This window comes from Melitaea cinxia, chromosome 12, assembly GCF_905220565.1.
Source record: "Melitaea cinxia chromosome 12, ilMelCinx1.1, whole genome shotgun sequence".
Classification (NCBI taxonomy): domain Eukaryota; kingdom Metazoa; phylum Arthropoda; class Insecta; order Lepidoptera; family Nymphalidae; genus Melitaea; species Melitaea cinxia.
In genome coordinates, this window is record NC_059405.1 from 10,929,494 (window position 1) to 10,949,177 (window position 19,684).

At 32.1% G+C, this 19,684-nt stretch overlaps 2 protein-coding genes across 2 annotated transcripts; one reads left to right on the forward strand and one right to left on the reverse strand.

The window, feature by feature from the left end:
* Positions 1 to 246: 246 nt before the first annotated feature.
* LOC123658239 (circadian clock-controlled protein daywake-like) lies at positions 247 to 5,429 on the forward strand. Its single transcript, XM_045593680.1, has 4 exons — positions 247 to 530; positions 2,500 to 2,630; positions 3,715 to 3,870; positions 5,263 to 5,429. Exons 1-4 carry the CDS (start codon positions 247 to 249, stop codon positions 5,427 to 5,429), a joined length of 738 nt encoding a protein of 245 aa, XP_045449636.1.
* Positions 5,430 to 8,646: 3,217 nt separating this feature from the next.
* LOC123658240 (histone-lysine N-methyltransferase SETMAR-like) lies at positions 8,647 to 9,356 on the reverse strand. The gene is made up of 2 exons (XM_045593681.1): positions 9,159 to 9,356; positions 8,647 to 9,081 (listed from the first exon to the last, which is right to left on the reverse strand). The coding sequence occupies exons 1-2, from the start codon at positions 9,354 to 9,356 to the stop codon at positions 8,647 to 8,649; spliced, it is 633 nt and encodes a 210-aa protein (XP_045449637.1).
* Positions 9,357 to 19,684: the final 10,328 nt, after the last annotated feature.

Consider the following 19,684-nt stretch of genomic DNA (forward strand, 5'->3'; position numbering starts at 1 on the left):
GAAGTACCTCGACCTTACAAAAGATCATAGCTAAATAATACTGCTTTCAAGCAGTGTTGTGCTCCTGTGGTGATTGAGGTGACCAGAACTCCTGGGGGAGATTGGGGTTACGTTCGGCAACTGGTGTTGCAGGCGTCTATAAGTTAGGGTAATTGCTTAGCGTCAGGTGAGCCGTACCGTTTATTTGCCGAGCTATTTGTATTAAAAAAAATATGTAGTCATACTTTCTATAATATTATTAAGCTAATGAATACGCTTATTCCAGTTTTTGCTGTAGCCATTAAATTAATATATTTTTCCTTTTTTATAGCTGAATTTATTCATCCTTGCAACAACACCGAAACCTCCTGTTTGATACAAGCTACCCAAGAAGCTATACCGGAATTTGCCAAAGGCTTACCAAACTTAGGAGTACCCTCCTTAGACCCCTTCATTATTGATGAGCTACCAATTCAACTGCCCGGTGTGAAGGTCACATTTCTTGATGGGAAGGTCACTGGACTTCGAAAATGTCAGGTGCTAAATGTCGAGTAAGTTTTTTTTTTTTAATTGGTTTCTGATTTAAGTTTACGCAATAAATTGAGTAACAAGTAATAAAATTTGATATCTATTTATTTTCTTATATTAATTGTTATCAAATAATATTTTATTATTCTATAATGTTAATACTAATTACCCTTATTAGAAAAACTGTCTAAGAAACTACAGAAATATGATTTATGTCTGTAAATATATATAACAGAATTAGTTATGAATTATCATTATACAGTTAAAGCTACTCTAGGTAGAAATACAAATTTTTTTTAAACAATTATTTCTTTTTTGACATACACATATTCAAAAACTGATTTCTTTTTAAACACAAAGAAACCACTTTTTGAAAATCGACTGAACGGAAGCGGCAAATTTGATCTAAAATTAAAAAAATATATATAGAATCATAAACTTTTTCTTCTTTTTTCTTTTTCATGGGACGAAATATTGTTTTTCAACAATAAACATTTCCTAATCGGTCTTTTTCGGGTATTCTTATTATTTTATTTTTTAACACTTTATCTTGTAATGTTATATAAATAGCTTCTAGTAAAAACGCAACTTGTATGCGGAGTCCCAATGAGACCTACGCAAAATTGTAACAGGTTTCTAGGAGCTAGACAATCATTCACTTTATCATTATTCACAGTTCAAAGGATTTTAGTTGTACCAGTTAAACTTACTACAAACTTACCACAAATTGTTATACGTTAAGTGATGTTTGTTTTTTTTTTATTATATATATATATTAAGATTTTTTGTATTGTTCTAATATGGATCAAAATTCGCTCTAGAATGTAACTTAACCTTTTTTGTGTTCAATTTTGTTTCGGTTTGTTTTGTCTCTTGTAAAAGCTCTTTCTAAAACGCCTCATTGAAAGAAGATCAAGTGTATTGACACACTCTAAGTTCCAGAAATGCGACCTTTTCCAAGAAACAAAAAACTAAAAAAATATCGACCGGTCTCTTCCTACTACTTTCGTAACTAATTCCAGTGGGCTTAAAGACAATATTTACTTTGATGGAACCGAGATTTTTTAACGGTAATGGATGTTTTAATGATTAGGGCACGCACCAACAATCTTGTAACAAGGCAGTATAGCCAGAAAAAATTAAATTTATTTCTGTAATATATAGTTAACCCAAAGCGATTGCCTCAATATTTGTTAATATTTTTTACGGTAATTTTAAGATTTTGCAATAAGACATTTGGTACTATTTACGGAAGAATATGAAGCAGAAAAAGAAACAATGGAATTTTTATCACCACAATGACATTCTCATTTACAATTTTAAATTATAGAAAAAATAACAGCTTAGTAAGACTTTAAATATATAATTAGCAAGTTAAACAAGTAATTTGCTAATTAAAAAAAATTAACGCATCAAATATCGCATAGTGCTACGAGTATGAGTAACGATCGATATCAGGTATTTATGATAACAACCGAAACCATCAGCTTAACGTAATCTCCGAGACACGATGGAAAGACCCACGGGGACAGACATTCAAACTGGAAAGAAATATTTGTACAAATACAAATATCCATCCCGAGCGGGAATCGAACCATCAGTGTCTTCGGATCAGAAGCATATTAAACTTTAAAGCTATCAAAAGAACTCTGTTTTATTAACTAGAAGGCTTAAATACTAAACTATAATGCTATATAGTAAGATTGTGAAAATATAAGCTTTAAATGTTGAATTGATTTTGATTACAAATAATTCCTAAATAGAATCAATTTTATTTACAGCGTTTCAACGAAAAAACTTCATATGGATCCATGCTTAACTTGCCTTTAACAGCTTATTTCAAACATTTTTTTATTCGAGGATGATGATGATATTATGAGAAATATGTGCTGATTTTTAAATCACAATTCGACTAATTATTCATTACCTGCCTGGACGTGTCGACACTTTTGAAACTAGTGGCGAATCTAATTTTAAACTTTTATATTTCAGGGCTTATCTGGAGAAGAATATATTTATACTTGAAATAAAGTGCAATATAACAATCAAAGGCAAATACACGGCTATTGGAAGACTATTACTATTCCCGATAAATGGAGAAGGCGACTCCAAAATAAAAATAGGTTAGAAATATTTCGAGAAAAACCCTAAATCGTTCAATCAATCATTACAGCCTATACAGTCCACTGCTGGACATAGGCCTCCACAAGTTTACGCCAAAAATAACGTGAATTCATGTGTTTGGCCATAGTCACCACGCTGGGCAGGCGGGTTGGTGACCGCAGTACTGGCTTTGTCGCACCGAAGACGCTGCTGCCCGTCTTCGGCCTGTGTATTTCAAAGCCAGCAGTTGGATGGTTATCCCGCCATCGGTCGGCTTCTTAAGTTCCAAGGTGGTTGTGGAACCTTGTTATCCCTTAGTCGCCTCTTACGACAGAGGGGGTGGCTAAATTCTTTAGTGCCGTAGTCACATAGCACCTAAATCGTTGTACACAAATAATGTTTTTTTTTTTCAAAATTCTAAAAGAATATAAAATTAACAATATATTTGTATATTATGCCATACTATGTGACTACATAATGGTCACTTTATGTAAAAAAAAAGAAAAATGTGAATTAATCGTAATAAGTCAAAACATATTACGTAAGGCAATTTTTTCAAGATACTCACAAATTAATTTATAAATCATTCCTTTACTCATATTAGTTATAAATAATTAACCAGTTTTTCTAAAACTTAATAAATCTCTAAAATAATAATTTATTTTCAATATTTTAAAACTATATGTAACTTGGTCTTTTTTGATAGATTGATTCAGCATGTAACATCTTACTTTTGGACATAGGCCTATTTTTCCATACAGGAAAAAAGTGTGAACTTTGTAAATTGTGGTGGGGGGAGCTATGAGAACAGATACCTAGACCGAGAAGAATTATTTGTAAAAATACAAGTATCCATCTCGAACGGGAATCGAATCCGCCACCGCCAGTGTTAAGCGCCTACATTAACACACTCACCGCTACACCAGTATGATGTCATTTGGGTATTGCTATAATAAAAATGAAAGGAGTCGCTAGAGTGAGCTAGCTTGCAAAGCTTATGAAGTTAGAAAACTCATAAATGAATAAAATGCACGCGTAGAAAATGACATGAATGTTACAAGCAGACACTAAACTTTTACGATTTTTTTTCTCTTCGTATTACAGTTAACTCCGTCATAAAACTGAACATAAAGACGAAGTACTTTAAGGATGCGGACGGCCGAGACCATTTCGGTATAAAAAACTACAAGTATACGTTTGATTATGGCGACAGAGTTCATTACACCATCAATAACCTATTCAAAGGAAACCCGGAATTAAGTGAGTAATAATTATGTATCATATATATTAAATTGTTTATCAAGCAGCAATTAATATATCTTTAAGCTCCTATTATTAACATCAACAGTAAATTTATGTATAAAGAACACTAATTTTAGTCTGAGTGATTCAGTTTAAAATGTATATGTCTGATCGGTTTTGAAACTATGAAGATTAAAATCATTTTAGAATTATAGACCACATATATAGTTATATTTTTTACGATTTAAAATATCTCCATTCGACAGATTGTCTCTCTAGTTATCTTAAGTGCCTTTAAAAGTAAACAAGTGTTTATTAAAATTTAAAGAGTGCTCGAATTATCATAAATTAAGTCTAATGACAAAATTATGCACTGTGTAGTTTCCGCGAACGAATTTTATAGTGCTTATCAAACTTTTCACCGCTTTGGAGCTAACTAATTCACTTCAAAGTTAAAATTCACGATTCATAAGGCGCCCAACGACATTACAGACTCAAGTAATGAATTATCAAATAATGATTTAAATAAGTGATGGAATAGTTTTAGAGAATGTTTTTAGTTAAAAGTAAAGTAAAAAAAAGATATTTAAATTCTTATACACTAAAATTATATTATTTATCTTTATATTTAATATTCGTATTTTATACATAAAAACACATTCAGTATCTCTTGTGTATCTTATTTGCATTAAAGTATTGAACAGTTAGTATCAGAAGAACAAAATTATTTTGCTAACTCCATGCATATTTAAATAAAAGTTTATTTTTATAAAGTTTTTTTTTATTTAAGTACCTTATTTTTTTAAGCTGTATAGCAGTCGTATGTTCATAATAATAACAACGAGTATCATTTTCGCTGCTCCATCACGCGGGTAAAAACTAATACAAAGGTGCCAACTAGTTACTTCGATCAGCGCGTTAGCGTTGCTTGCTTATTTTTTTTTTACTTGGACTAATGTATGAGTATGTGATGAAAACAAATACAGTACTAACAGAAACATGAAGGCTATTTTTCTTTTCCCAAAAAAATGGACATTAACTTGTTATTACATATATTTATACGTAGAACTAGCTGACCCCGCAAACGTTGTTTTGCCATATATGTTATTAACACCCTTAATCCCCCCCCTTATAACTTAGGGGTATGAAAAATAGATGTTGGCCGATTCTCAGACCTACCCGATATGCCCACAAATTTTATTAAAATCGGTCGAGCCGTTTCGGAGGAATTCAATGTTTAACACCATGACACGAGAATTTTATATATTAGATTTTAACGTGAATTAATCAAAACGTATCGTCTAATATACGTAAATTTAATATTACAGCCAATGTATTAAAAATGAATATTTACATTCTCTATGCAATATAGCATGTAATATAATATTTATTTCAATAAAAATGTTTCAGGCAATACAGTTCTACAGTTTCTAAATGAAAATTGGAGAGTGGTGACGGAAGAATTCGGTCAACCAGTCGTGGACTACGCTATGAATGTCACAGTCGATACGGCTAAAAAATTCTTTGAAGCTATCCCATACGACGAGTTGCTATACGTGCCTATACCAAAGTACTAACCCCTTGTGAAATATCTACCTTGAATACATTATAAAATATAAATATTTTGTATACCTAAGAAGTTTTTTTGTAACGGTAGTAATTTATTTAGTTATTAGAAAAGTGCCACAATCAATCTAATAGTATCTCATCACTCATCATCAATTCAGCTATCGGAGTCCACTGCTGGACATAGGCCTCCACAAGTTTGAGCCAATAATGGCGTGAACTCATGTGTTGCCCATAGTCACCAGGCTGGGCAGGCGGGCTGGTGACCCATATTGTATGTTCTTGTATAATATAAGAAAGATATGTAACCTATGTAACCTATGTAAGTATATATATTATGTGAACAATATAATTACAATAGTCAGGTAATTCCAGTTGTATATTTAAATATAACAATTGAATAATTTAAGCATGAAATAATTATGTTAGCTGTCATTGTTTTTTTTAATATATATAATTATAAATGCAATAAAACACTAAAATAACACGACATATTATCTTATATCTTATCATAGATATATCATTCTTATTCTTTAGGATCAAAGGACAATACATCATACATACAATCCGTCATTTTTTATTTTCTTCTATTACCAGAGATATTTTAATTATTTTTAACAATTCCCAGGAATTAGAAACACTAATCAATTACATTATTTTTATATTGCCTTATAAAAGTACAGCGTTTTGTTATAAAAAAAAATGTATATAATCTATGTAGCATTATATATGTACGTATGTAATATTACATCTCAACAAATGTGTTTCGATTCCGTACATTAATAACGAAGCAGTTCAATTAAATCAATAATGGATCCAATAAATCTCAAATGTTTAATATTATCAAACGCCTACGTAATAATTTAGTTTTGATGTTATTGGTTTATATGCATTTCCGTCAAAACTCGTTTTTAGTATGTTAGTATGTTTACTAGATAAAACTGGTTAAACTTGCTGGTGGTGGCTAATTTTTTACATTAAAATTGATTTTTGATAAAGTTTTGCGGAAATATATTTCGCTTTGTTATTTTCGTATTGTTTTGTTTATTATGTATTTTACATAATAAACAAAAAAATCATTAAATTTGTTTTATAACACAATACGAGTATATATACTTACTTATTAATTAAACACTTTATTTTAAAACATGTTTAGTGTTGCTAAAATCAATAGTAATTATGCCTGAATACGAATTTTGACAGTAACATTAGTATTTTACATAATAAATAAAATAGTTTAAATGATATTTTTATCTTAAAAATAAAAATAAATAAATAGTGCTCTTGCATCTTCAAACAAAAACATCTCATAATGTAAATATAAGTTGTGTTTATATAATTATTCTTTCGTGTACTCTTATTTAGTAGTGTGTAGTTGTTACCTTTAAGTAAGATAATAAATTTTAATTAAACAATAAATATATCTTTTTCAAATTATTTGTACCCAATGATAAATCTGTTTAATATTAAGAGAACGATGTAATATTTTGTCACGTAATAATGCATGTACTGACAGGGGATACAAAATTACCAATATTAAATTTAATAACAATTAGTTGTATATATGTAAGTAATAAAGTTTTTTTTTTAAATAAGCAATTAATACATTATTTAAATAATTAAGGAACCCAATAATTTCTGACTCTCCCACTTTAAGATCATTAAAAGATATATAATGCTTAATATTAAAAAAAAAAAATACTTGGTATGCTCTGAAATATGCCTGAAAATGTTACTTTATTGATGAAAATTTACTTTTCTATGTAGAAGAAAATTTGGTCCTTAGAAAAAATGGAGAACGTTCCATCCATATCGCTGTTCCACAGTATATTATTAGGTAATATTTTGCCTACAAAGGCTGATATGATCAATATCTTTTATAATAAAAAGAACCAACGATTACAAGTCAAGTCAGTGGTCTTCGACACGCAACAATAAGGCTCTCAAGAACAAAAATTTTAACCAGAAATATGTATGAACAAGTACAATTCCATTGTTCGATCCGGAATTGTAACCGAGGCTATTAATGTTATTAGAATTTTCTTCTGCATATCAGATTGATTGGTAACATATTAATGTGATTCGTAATTACATAAACGATAAAACTTCTATTACTGTAATGTGTGACTTTTTGATGTACCTTTTTATAATGTCCTATCTTTGTTTAATGAGTTTAACAAACGACGTATAAACAAAGAAAGGATTACAGCCAATAAAGTAATTGCGTTTAATTACTTTCAATGTTACTAACGAAGAACTTTTGTCTCTTCTGTATAAACAACTAGACAATACTTCTTCTTCATCTAACTTCTGTAATAATAATAACAAGTTAACGCAATTTTTTTTTCTTTATTTTTATTTTTATTATCCAAAGTAATTACCCATGGAGTCAATGCATTTTTGCCAACGTAGTGTTAACTTATTGATACATTTCTTGAAAAACTCTGCTGGACGGGAGGCAACAAACTCTTCAAAGGTATTTTGTAGTGTCCTCGGGTACTGAATTTTTTTCCCGCCAATAATTGTATTTGCTCGCAAACGAAAAAAAAAACCGACTTCAATTACATCGACAAGTAATACAACGTAGATCGACGAAAAAATAGTCAAGCAACTACGCGTTATCAAAGATTACTCAAAAAGTAGTTATCAGATCTCGATAAAATTTATATGTGACCACATGATAAATATCAGCTTTCGATTAAATCAAAAATTATCAAAATCGGTACACCCAGTAAAAAGTTATTACGGATTTTCGAGAGTTTCCCTCGATTTCTCTGGGATCCCATGATCAGATCCTGATCACGGTACCAAACTAAGGATATCCTCTTTCCAACAAAAAAAGAATTATCAAAATCGGTACATCCGGGAGAAAGTTATGCGGTATAATACAACGTAGGTCGACGAAAAAAGCGTCAAGTAAAAACGCATTATTAGATATAACTCGAAAAGTAGTTGTTAGATGTCAAATAAATTTAAATGGGACCAATTGGCACACACCACCTTTCGATTAAAACAAAATTTGTCGAAATCGATCTACCCGATCAAAAGTTCTGATGTAACATACATAAAAAAAAAAAAAAATACAGTCGAATTGAGAACCTCCTCCTTTTTTGGAAGTCGGTTAAAAAGTTATGCAAGTTCTAGAAAAAGTGGAAGTCTGTATAAATCTGGTGAGTACGGTGGATGACGGAGAACTTCCAATCCCAGCTCTTGTAACTTGAAGACCGTCTACTGTGCAGTACGAGGTCGTGCGTTGTCGTGTAGGAGCAGCGGAGCCGAGCGATTGACCAAAACTGGTTGGAGACGTGCGAGCTTCCCCATTATTGTGTTTAGTTCTTCACAATTTATATCTGAAGTAGTGCTCATGCCGTTTGGTAAGAAACTGTAACGAATTACACCAGCGCTAGACCACCAAACAGCTACCATCACTTTCTTAAAAATCATTTTTCGTTTAGGACATTGTTTAGGTACGGAACCAGGATCTAACCAACTGGCTGAGCACTTGTGATTGTCGAATAGAATCCATTTTTCGTCATAAAAAACAATGCCATTCAATATGCCTTCATTTGCATGTCTGTTGAGCAGTGCAAGGCATGTCTCGGCGCGTATTTCGCGCTGGCGTTCATTAAATTCGTGAGGCACCCATTTGTCGAGCTTCTCTACCTCGCAAATTTGACCCAAATGGACCAATATTGTTTTATTGGTAACTTCGAAAGCTGCTATAATTTAGCTGTGTCCACAATCGCCTTTAATTCGTCATTGTCGACCAATATTTTCGGCCGACCACGTGGTTCATTTCTTAAGTCAAAATTTCCGGAACAAAAGCGAGCAAACCAATAACGGGTGGTACGATCGTTAGTAGTGTTTGCATCGTAAACGTCGTTGATGTTGCGTGCCCTTTCTGCCGCTTTGCTACCACGACGGAACTCATACTCCATAATCACTCAAATTTTTAACATATCCATGATGATGAAAAACGTACAAACGCGATGTAAACAGAACGCTAACCATTAGACAAATGACTAATTATATAAAAAGACACCTATATTTAAAAAAAAAAAAAATTTGAAGTTAGAGTTCTTAACGTCTTTTTTTTTTTTATTTAGTTTTGAAATAGCCAGTACGACGTAACGGCAATTTCATTGGTAAAAACCTAATATATAACTTTTGTAATATCCACCAACCCACATTATCCACCAACCCGCATTGGAGTAGCGTGGATTAAGCTCTGATCCTTCTCCTACATGGGGAAAGAGGCCTATTCCCAGTAGTGGGATAGTACAGGCTGAAGCGAATAGGTTGGCATAAATCAAAAGTTTTCTATTTCGCGCGCTTATTTCTGGTTTTTGTTACTTTTTATCTATGTTCTATCACAATCAATTTCTTAATTGTACACAACTTACTTTTCTACCATTGACGATAGTTTTTAACAGGATTGGGCTTACAAGCTATTTATAAATTATTTGTTGTCCACGGCTTCATTCTCATAGATATTTAATGGGGTTTTACGCTTATTCAAATTAGTATCTATCCCAGTGCCTAGATTCTTCATAAGTTTGATTAGTACTTTCTATTGTGAAAGCAGAACATTGTCAATATCAATAATAACTCATTCTCTTCAAACTTGATTGATTTTTACTAAACCTCGCTAAGAATCACCAGTGCCTCGAAATCTAGCAAAGAACTACTTACTAGTGCTTCGAAATCGGACCATCCGATCAAGAGCTATGAAGCCACAAACACACAGGTAGACATTGGCGTCAAACTTATTACACCGCTCTGTTTAGAGATTAAAAAAATGTTCTACTAATATGACATAACTACAATATATTATACATACAATTAAATTTTATACGAATTTAAATATACAATTTAGACATCAACTAAATTTCAACAAAAATAGTACGAAGAAGATTAAAAAATTCAAAAATATTATTGTACACAGATCCTTCAATAAGGCCATGATCACAAAGTGAATGGTCACATATTTATATTTTAACCAGTTGAACAAGATGTATTCGTGAATATGTAAGCAACCAATTTTAGACGTGAGTCTATAATGAAAACCCCAAAGGTGATTGAAAGATGATTTTACCTAAGTTGTAAATAATAACTTTTATTATAAAAGTAGTTGTAAATTTTGTTCGATGATTGTTCTGGAAGCAACGAGAAAGATGAAATATATATTTCATTCATGGCATTTATTTATTACATCCAGCAAATTCAATTAGATTCATTTATTATATAATAAATATACATTTTGATAGGGTAAGCAACTATTTGTAACCTTTATATGAAATGACATTAATGCGATAATAACGCGAAATATACTTTGGCTTTTAATACTGTATATATTATTAATATGCTTGATATATACAACAGTTTACCATTAGATGCTTACATAATTTAAACAATATCCAGTAATCCATTAGATAGTTCAATTGTCAAGGTGTGTTAATTATTATGTGTTGGAAGGCATTCAGTGTTTGGGTTAAGATTATGCTTGCGAAGGTACACGTTAAATCTAGGTAAGTAGTCGTATGTCACTGAGACCATTAATTGATTTTGCAAGGTTACGACGTTCAAGCATACATAATTTAGGTTAAGACATGAAAATTCTGCATATACTTCGCTTAAAAATTAATAAATCTAAAATAATGTGGAGCTAAGACAACTTATTTTGTACTTAAATTGGATTTCACTGATTACATACGGACATGCAAAGATACTCGGTATTTTGTTTCCTCCATAAGGTCTTCCATTCTTAACTTTCACGACATTAGAATAATGGAGTTTTTAGAAACAAATATAAATTATAATGCTACATATACATATACATATACACTACATATGGTCGAATAGGTATTCTCGGCGAAATACGAGTATGTATAAAATATAATTATGTTTGCAGGCAAACGAAGAAAAACCGATTTTAATTATACTGACAAGTAATACAACGTAGGTAGACAAAGAAAATGTCAAGTAAATACGCATTATCAAAGATTACTCCAAAAGTTGTAATCAGATCTTGATGAAATTTAAACATGACTACAAGATAAACATCGGCTTTCGATTAAATTAAAAATCATCAAAATCGGTGCACCCAGTAGAAAGTTATGCGGATTTTCGAGAATTTCCCTCGATTTCTCTGGGATCCCATCGTCAGATCCTGGTTTCCTTATCATGGTACCAAACTAGGGATATCTCCTTTCGAACAAAAAAAGAATTATCAAAATCGGTCCATAAACGACGGAATTATCCCCGAACATACATAAAATATATATATGGTCGAATTGAGTAACCTCCTCCTCCCTTTTTTTGAAGTCGGTTAAAAACTCATAGGAATCTATGATAATAATACCATAATTTTAATGCACTATTTTTTACTTGTGTAAATAAATAGATACTTTACTCTAAAACTTCAATCCTTGGAAACTACTAGAAAAAATAACGAGTTACGCGTCTTTGCCTACGACAACGACTATAATGTATTAATTGCACCGATTTATTAAATATGGAAACAGTGAAAGAGAAGGTCAAACGCTTGCGTAATGAATCTTAAGCATGTTTATCTCGTATTCTTTAAGCCAAAATCAAAGTAAAGCAAAACAAATGTTTTATAAATATTTTAATTAATTTACTTAATCATTTAAAATAATAATACACATGAATAGGGAATGTAGGATAGGACAGTAATTGTAAATAATTTTACTAAAGCAACTCTAGTCTAAATAATAACAATAACATAAGATTCATAATATAATAAGATAGAATATAGTAGTAAGTGTTAATCATATATCTTTTATTTAAAATAAAAATTCCCCTGTCAAAGTAATTTAAGTAACTAAGCAAAAGGGGAATCCGAAGAGAGATAGTAGATGAATGCGAGAAAGACATAGTATGCAGAATGAAAGTGCGAGAGGTATTATATGTATAAGTTTTTGAAAAGAGCAGTGTCTGATTATGTCGGAGAAGCTTGTAAAAAAATCTCCGATTTCCTCTTATAAAAATAGAATAGTTTACTTATCTATATGTATCTAATGTTTGGTTGGTACGACCAAAAAAAAGCGTAGCAACACGTGCAGGGTACAGCTAGTAAGGGAGTAAAAATTAAATACAATTTTAAAAATCGAAAAAAGTCTATAGTCATTTTCATCATTATCGTGTTTCTAATACATAAACATTTTTAATTGTAGATGGATGAATGTAGTGACCTTGCTCTAACATATTTATTCCAGATTGCTTAAACTTTACTCGCTCTTGACGGCTACTGAATCATTTTAAATATTTTTAGATTTTAAATTTTAATGGTAACTATGATAAGGATGACCTTACCTTAAGATTTCTGAATTTGTAAATCAGTTTACTACTACATTTTAACTCCAGGGATAGCAATACAACCGATATTTTTTTTTACTTGTCCTGATCTCGGTCTTCCTTATCTGTGTCTTAGGATACAGACAAATTGGCAATTCAGAATAAAGCTAAGACTTCACTATAGTTTTTCTCATAATATAACAATCCAAGTGGGGCACAGCAGGAAATATGTTCCTAAAAACCTGGAGAGAAAAACCTAGGTTGATAATACTTTTCTCCGTCTATATTCTTCTGTGGTGAGTTAGGTAGTCAAAGAATTTGAGGATGTCCTGTCACGATAATGAGAGTGGGTCGGCAACATGCTTGCAATAACCTACAGTAGGTCCATGTCAAGCGCAGGTAGCACGTTGCATTTATAGATTTCGGTCAACGATATCTAACTACGAGTTAGGCGTATGCTTATTAGCCACTTTTTACCTCTCTTCATAAAATATTATTCTTACTCATATAATGGTTGTAAAACTATGTTAATTATGTATATGCTATATATATTATTTGGATTTACTGTATGTTAAACGTGTTTTTAGAAAAAAAAGGTGGCCTTTCTTTGCTAAACTTGACATTAATTTTATGAATGAGTTGCTTTTTTTTCTGGAAATATTATTTGGAACAAATTTCATATATATATATATATATATATATATATATATATATTTACTTTTAAAATGATATAGCAACTTTTAATCGAATCACTACAGATTTTTCGTCAAAATTATATATATATAATTAATATAATTTTATATTCTTATGATGGTTATATATATATATATATATATATATATATATATACTAGCTGTGCCCGCGGCTTCGCCCGCGTTGAAATCAGTTTGTTACAAAGTTTTCCCGGCAAACTTCCGATGAAACTCTTATCACAATCGGCTTAGACGTTCTGTTAACCTTCCTCTTGAAGCCCTCTCTCCATTGGTGAAACCGCATAAAAATCCGTTCAGTAGATTTTGAGGGAATCGATCACATACGCTTTTGGGAACTTTGTTTTATAATACATTAACTGTTGCCCGCGACTACGTCCGCGTGGTTATGAAGATAAGCATTACTATTAAGATGCTTAACGCAAATTATTTTTTTATTTCAGTCATTTGAAATGCTTATCACTCTGAGTAACTTTTTTAAAGGCACAATTTAGTATAATTTAATAGGTTTTTTTTTATAGAACCTCTCTATACACCACATTTTTAGTTTTATTTTCAGGCTGCAGTATAAATAACCTAGCAGGCGAGCTTATAGCTGCTGTATATGTTTCATACAAACTATCAACCCCAATCAAACGCCCTTAGCGGTGGAATATCGCAAAATCCGTTCTTAGCGGATGTCTACTAACTATAATCTACCTCCCTGCCAAATTTCATCTTTGTCCATCTGGATGGATGGACCATCCAGCGGTTTTTGAGTTGTCGTGATGATTGAGTATGTGACCTGTCTCTTTTATATATATAGATTACGGTGCATTATTTGAACACCTTCTCACTATCTATAGAGCATACATTTTAAATTTCAAGTCTTTTACTTCAAAAACGTAGGACTTTCATACAAACTTACAACCCCCGTTGTACCCCCTTAGGGGTCGAGTTTCGTAAAATCTGTTCTTAGCGGATGTTTATGCTCTATAAGAAACCTACCTGCCAAATTTCAAGTTTCTAGGGATTATAGTTTCGGAGATTTCGTGATGAGTGAGTCAACCTACGATCCCCCGTTTCAACCCCAAAAGGGAGTTGATTTCTCACTCACTCACTCACTTCAGCCTATCGCAGTCCACTGCTGGACATAGGCCTCCCCAAGTTCGCGCCACACATCCCGGTCTTCCGCAATCCTCATCTAGCCTACACCGGCAATCTTACGTAGATCGTCGGTCCAACGGGCCGGAGGACGTCCCACACTGCGTTTGCCAAGACGCGGTCTCCACTCTAGGACCCGTCTACTCCAACGGCCATCGGTCCTGCGACACAGATGACCAGCCCACTGCCACTTCAACTTGCTAATTCTGTTGGCTATGTCGGTTACTTTCGTTCTCTCGCGGATAGTCTCATTTCTAATCCTGTCTTTGAGAGAGACCCCAAGCATAGCCCGTTCCATTGCACGTTGAGCGACTTTAAACTTGATTGATAACGTTGATTTCTAAAGATACATTATTTGGACACCTTTTCATCATCTATAGAGCATACATTTTAAATTTCAAGTCTCTTACTTCAAAAACATAGGACTTTCATACAAACTTCCAACCCCCGTTTTATCCCCTTACGGGTCGAATTTCGTAAAATCCGTTCTTAACGTATGTTTAGGCCCTATAAGAAGCCTATCTGCCAAATTTCAAGTTTGTAGCTGTTATAGTTTCGGAGATTTCGTGATGAATGACCTTTCGCTTTTATATATATTATAGATATATATATATTATAGTTATATGATTTAAAATTTATATTGCAAGACACCGAAATTGGGCCGTTAGAGAATTACCAGTACATTTCTCTAAGTTCACTGTTGGTTAGGGCCGGGAGTTCCCGGTTCTTCGGAGTTCATCTATTGTGCTGAGCGCTTCCGTTTACTATAATTCATTTAGAAAGAGAAAATCGGACTACATCGTTTCATCGAAACGATGTAGTCCGATTTTCTCTTTTTATTGGCATGAATGAGTAGCTTAAAGAAAAACACAACGTTTAATTGTTAGTGCCATCATTCATTCATGCAGAGAAAGTATTCTTTGTAGAGGTTTTTAACCGACTTCCAAAAAAGGAGAAGGTTCTCAATTCGACTGTATTTTTTTTAATGTATGTTACATCAGAACTTTTGACCGGGTGGACCGATTACGACATTTTTTTTTTAAATTGAAAGGTGGTGTGTGTTTATTGGTCCCATTTAAATTTATTTGAGATCTAACAATTAATTTTCGAGTTATATCTAATAATGCGTTTTTACTTGACGCTTTTTTCATCGACCTACGTTGTATTATACCGCATAACATTCTACTGGATGTACCGATTTTGATAATTCTTTTTTTGATAGAAAGAAGATATCCCTAGTTTAGTACCATGATAAGGAAACCAGGATCTGATGATGGAATCTTAGAGAAATCGAGGGAAACTCTCGAAAATCCGCAATAACTTTTTACTAGGTGTACCGATTTTGGTAAATTTTAATTTTATCGAAAGCTGATGTTTATCATGTGGTCACATTTAAATTTTATCGAGATCTGATAACTACTTTTTGAGTAATCTTTGATAACGCGTAGTTACTTGACAATTTTTTCGTCGATATACGCTGTATTACTCGTCGATGTAATTTAAGTCGGTTTTTTTTTCGTTTGCAAGCAAACACCATTATTTTACTATATAATTTGAAATCAATGTCAACTGAGTTCAGTGTTTTATTACTCACAGTAAATTCAAACAAAAGTTAGTTTTGGTAACAAAGTCTGATTTGGTTTGCTATGCATCAAGCAGATTCAGTTGTTATGGTCACATTTAATTTTTCGTTATCAGACATTCAGAGTGTTTTTTTTTTTGTTATGAACCAAAAACCTACAGTAGGATACAAAATCAAAAATCAAAATCAAAAATAGCTTTATTCAAATAGGTTCTAAGAGCACTTTCGAATCGTCATTTTACAAATCAAAACTTTAAAAATAAATTATTATTTTTGTAAAAGTGAAGCTACCACCGATTCGGAATGTAGATTCTGCAGAGAAGAATCGGCAAGAAACTCCGCAGTTACTCTTTTGAAAATAAATATAAACTGTGTTTTAGTACAAAATCAGAAACATGTTGCATGAAATACAGCGTCACTAAGTCCACACATCTTTATCAACTATGTAATCCTGCACCGAGTAATAAGCTTTATCTATTAATTTTTTAAAACTTTAAATTTATGTTGAGACAATTCCAAAATCGTTTGTGGTATTTTATTATACATGCGAATACCGTGACCCAGAAAGGAAACGTTTACTTTTTGCAGTCGGAAACTTGGAGTTACAATTTTGTTATTCCTTCTCGTGTTGACAATGCGATTATTACTATTTATTTCAAAACAATGAATATTCTGGCGGATATACATAATATTGTTATAAATATACTGCGACGCGATTGTTAATATGTCCACCTTTTGGAAAAGCTCCCGTAGGGAGACTCGAGCTCCAAGATCGTAAATGCCGCGAATAGCCCTTTTTTGCAAGATAAATATAGTCTCAATATCTGCATCATTACCCCACAGTAACAGACCGTAAGACATAACACTATGGAAATAGCTAAAATATATTAAGCGTGCAGTTGCAACGTCGGTCAGTTGTCGTACTTTTCTAACTGCGAATGCCGCGGAGCTGAGTCTACCATTCAAGGATGACAAATGGGAATTCCACTGAAGTTTTGAGTCCAAATGTATCCGTAAGAAAACTGTAGTATCATTGACAATAAGCCTCTCGTTATTTATTATAAAATTATAATTTGGATACTTAACATTAGGTAACGAAAACACAAAGCACTTGTTTTTTTTTAGCGTTCAAAACCAAGTTGTTTATTTTAAACCAATCTTGAATTCGCGACAAAGAAGCGTTCACGTCGTCATAATTTACTTTTTTCCTATCAACTTTAAATATTAGAGAAGTTTCATCTGCAAATAGGACTATATCACAAATATATTTAAGATAAAATGGTAGATCATTTATATATATTAAAAAAAGAATTGGACCCAGAATCGACCCCTGTGGAACGCCCATTTTTAGCACAGATCCAGAAGACTTTGTTCCGTTTATTGATACGTGTTGAATTCTATTAGATAGATATGAAGCAATTAGATTAAGAGCTCTACCATTAACGCCGTAATACTCAAGTTTACTTAATAAGATCCCGTGGTCCATGCAATCTAATGCCGTTGGTAGGTCACAAAATATACCAATAGCATTTTGTGATCTCTCCCAGACGTCATATATATGTTTGAGAAGTGCCACACCAGCATCTGTCGTAGAGCGACCTCTAGTGAAACCATATTGTTCACTGTGAAAAATTCCATTAACTTTAAAATGGAAAAGAAGTTGATTTAGCATAATTTTTTCAAATGTTTTACTTAAGGACGGTAGGATTGAAATTGGTCTATAATTACTGGGATCACTTCGACTTCTCTTTTTAAAAAGTGGTAAAACTTTACTACATTTTAGCAAATCTGGAAAAGACCCCACTTTAATAGCATTGTTAAAAATTGAAGCTAAGTACGGAGCGAGGTCATCAATGATAGAACTAATTAATTTAACTGAAATGCCCCACAGATCATTTGTTTTTTTAATATTTTATATACAGTAGCTTCCGTTCATACATCATTAAATCCATCCGTCCTTGAAATCTGTAAAATTCGTAAAACTCGTAATTTTCAATATCGCAATATTTATCATAAGAACAGGAACAAATAAACTAATGTATCATTTAATTCGAAACACAATACTGAAATACTAAATTTGATATCTGTTTTAATTTGAAGAATTGAATGCAAAATATTTGAAATCGAGATAGACAAATGAACTTTAGCTTTTTGTTTAGTTTTTGTGGTCTACCTTGTTAGCGTATTATTTAAAAAAACACGTATAAGACATGAATATTTAAACGCGTAGTGTTCGTTAAAAAATGTCAACAAAATATAGTTTATAAGCTTTTTAAATGTATATAAAAATTATATATAATACTACTGTGTATGAGCCGCGTAAGATTTGTTATAAAATATCGGATAGATGATAACTGTTAGGTTTAAAGATTATTTATTCTCATAAAGACAATTACATCACTTACATGAGAACACAATTAAAATAGAAACAAACAACAAACATTCGTTGTCGTACTTACGTTTTCAATGAAGAAAATAACACACAAATTATTAAACACAAACCAACCAGATCCCCGGAACAATTTAAAAAATTATGTGGTGTCATGGGACACCAGGTAGGAACGAAGTTCCTTCGCATAGTATAGAAGCAACACAATTTGAAAAAAAAATGTTGAATTTTATATATATGTATTTTCTAGTTCTTGATTTTTTTTTTTTGTTGATTGATTTTTCTTACGGTTTTAGTATCACATTTTTTTCCGTGCCGTAAGGAACTTCATCCCAAAACCAAGAAAGAGACTGGAACCGAACATTTTTACATATATTTTAATTTTATAACCGATTCGACATCCGTTGAAGAAAGTATTATTATTATCTTTCATGGATGGCCTAGAGTTGGCCAAAACAATAACCGTAACTCAATTATTACTACAAAAAATCTTAAGCTTCTATCTTACTAAGACAATTTATAAATATAAGACATTTTATTCAAAAAATAGGCAAGTAAATACGTGTTATCAAAGATTACTCAAAAAGTTGTGATTAGATCTCGATGAAATTTAAATGTGACCACATGATAAGCATCAGCTTTCGATTAAATAAAAATCATCAAAATCGGTCATCATCATCATTATTACAGCCTATACAGTCCACTGCTGGACATAGGCCTCCACAAGTTTACGCCAAAAATAACGTGAACTCATGTGTTTTGCCCATAGTCACCACGCTGGGCAGGCCGGTCAAATTCGGTACACCCAGTAAAAAGGTATGCGGTATAATACATCGTAGGTCGACGAAGTAATAGTCAAGTAATAACGCATTATTAGATATAATTCGAAAAGCAGTTGTTAGATCTCAAATAAATTTAAATGAGACTAAATAACACGCACCACCTTTCGATTAAAATAAAATTTATCGAAAGCGGTCCACCCAATCAAAAGTTCTTAAAAAAATACAATCGAATTGAGAACCTCCTCCTTTTTTGGAAGACGGTTAAAAAGTCACTAATGAGGTATTATTAATATACAAATTCCTGTATTCCATAATTTATAAGAAAGCAATTAGCTGTTAATTT

Bases quoted from the DNA above. Each gene is read 5' to 3' on its own strand.
- LOC123658240 (XM_045593681.1), bottom strand. From the start codon at position 9,356: ATGGAGTATGAGTTCCGTCGTGGTAGCAAAGCGGCAGAAAGGGCACGC. The intron at 9,082-9,158 runs GTGGACACAGCT...CAAATTTGCGAG, and splicing joins ATGACGAATTAAAGGCGATT to GTAGAGAAGCTCGACAAATG.
- LOC123658239 (XM_045593680.1), top strand. From the start codon at position 247: ATGAATACGCTTATTCCAGTTTTTGCTGTAGCCATTAAATTAATATAT. The intron at 531-2,499 runs GTAAGTTTTTTT...TTTATATTTCAG, and splicing joins TGTCAGGTGCTAAATGTCGA to GGCTTATCTGGAGAAGAATA. The intron at 3,871-5,262 runs GTGAGTAATAAT...AAAATGTTTCAG, and splicing joins CAAAGGAAACCCGGAATTAA to GCAATACAGTTCTACAGTTT.